At 40.5% G+C, this 1,580-nt stretch overlaps 1 protein-coding gene across 2 annotated transcripts in view; it reads left to right on the forward strand.

Moving 5' to 3' along the window:
- The first annotated feature begins 297 nt into the window (after positions 1-297).
- wdr90 (WD repeat domain 90) overlaps positions 298-1,580 on the forward strand; it is a 23,482-nt gene continuing 22,199 nt past the window's right edge. The window contains exons 1-3 of one of the 2 annotated variants that reach the window (XM_032502192.1): positions 298-637; positions 801-892; positions 1,304-1,480. In XM_032502192.1, the coding sequence (XP_032358083.1) occupies positions 625-637; positions 801-892; positions 1,304-1,480 (282 nt within the window). In that variant the 5' untranslated portion in view covers positions 298-624. The remainder of the gene's footprint in view (positions 638-800; positions 893-1,303; positions 1,481-1,580) is intronic. The other variant, XM_032502193.1, reaches the window with a different exon arrangement.

The following is a 1,580-nucleotide window of genomic DNA, read 5'->3' on the forward strand; positions in this document are numbered from 1 at the left end:
ATCTATCTATCTATCTATCTATCTATCCAATTGATGGGTAGAATGAACACGCTAAACAAAATCAGTATAGTCAATAGAAATTTAAGTCCTGAAAAAGGTTGTAATTTCGAACTGTAAAGTTAATCTTCACCAGAACTATATGCTGTGTCTTCTTTACATAATACTGTAAATTGTGTGATTATTCATATCCTTTTTGCTCTCATATTCCAAAATGCCACAGTTTCTCTTTTGTGTTCGTTTTTCCTCCGTGAACTTCATTACCCAGAAGCGCCAGGGAAGGCAACGCAACACGTCATGAGCGTCTTGACAACGGCGGAGTCTGGAGCGGGAAGGATATAACTGCTGCAGTAAAAAGCACTTGACGTCAAATCAACTTTGTTGTTGACCGCGTTGTTGACTCGGTAACGTCAGCTACATGGCTGACCTGGACGAGCCCCGGCGTCTCATCATGGTGTGAAACGGCATGTTGTCGGTTTGGTCTGTTGGAAACGGAGGGGTCGGTCATTTAGCTGTCTGTTTGCTAGCTAACGTCTCTAAATGTACACTAACATTATCTGCTCGAGTTCTAACAAGCAAGACTGAGACACCAACCGGTGGATTTCCCATTTGCGATATTCGCTAGCAATGGCCTCCAAAGGTAAAATAATTTATTTTAAAGTATTTGGGTATAAATACATAAAATTCAACAACAACAAAGACTGTAAGATAGAAGCCAATATTTGTAAACGACAGTGTATGCCGTTCACAGTCACTGAATATGATAATGAATGATGAATATGAACCCTGTTTTGACTTCGCAGGTTGGCAGCATCCTTACGTCAACATATTCAAACACGTCAGAGTTGAAGAGTGGAAAAGGTCGGCCAAAGAGGGGGATGTGTCAACATACACGGTAACTTTGCTACACACTAACCTTATACTTGTGATATTAAATTTTTACTTGACCCCCCCCAACTATCTTTTGAATATCAAAAACAGCTGTAGGCTTAAAAGGTGGCTGTGAGAAGTTTGTAGGTTTGCCTAAGTCAGCTGTGCTTGGATTCCATGGCTAGTGACCACTCAGCAAAACCTCCATAAAAACTTTTAAAAACAATCCTGCCAAATAATCCTCTTCTCTGCTATAACATTAGTTATTGTATGGTTAAAGGTTAAATCAACAGCTTTTGTCTTAGACCTCGCCAAAACTTTCAAGCCTACCCAAGGTGATTGATTTAATTGTATCACTTTTAACAATATGTATTGCGACCAAAGTTTTTTTTTAATGTTTAGCTACTTAATGTCCTCTTTCCCTGAAATCCCCTAGGACAAGAGACTGAAGTGTTCCGTGTTCAGGATCAGGGGTCCTGTTCCTGCCAACAGCTACATCCTGGTACCCAAAAACAGCAACCAGTCTCTGGGGTTGACAGGTCGCTACTTCTATCTTCTCTTCAGGCCCATCCCTGGCAAATACTTTGTTGTACACCTGGATGTTTCTGTGGAGGTATTTGACCTGTTTTCATTTAATGATCCTGACTGAGTATGTGTATGTGTGATGAAATCAGGTGTATCGATACAGTAGCTTGCATAAGTTTACACACCCA

The sequence above is a fragment of the Etheostoma spectabile genome, chromosome 21 (genome assembly GCF_008692095.1).
Source record: "Etheostoma spectabile isolate EspeVRDwgs_2016 chromosome 21, UIUC_Espe_1.0, whole genome shotgun sequence".
NCBI lineage: Eukaryota > Metazoa > Chordata > Actinopteri > Perciformes > Percidae > Etheostoma > Etheostoma spectabile.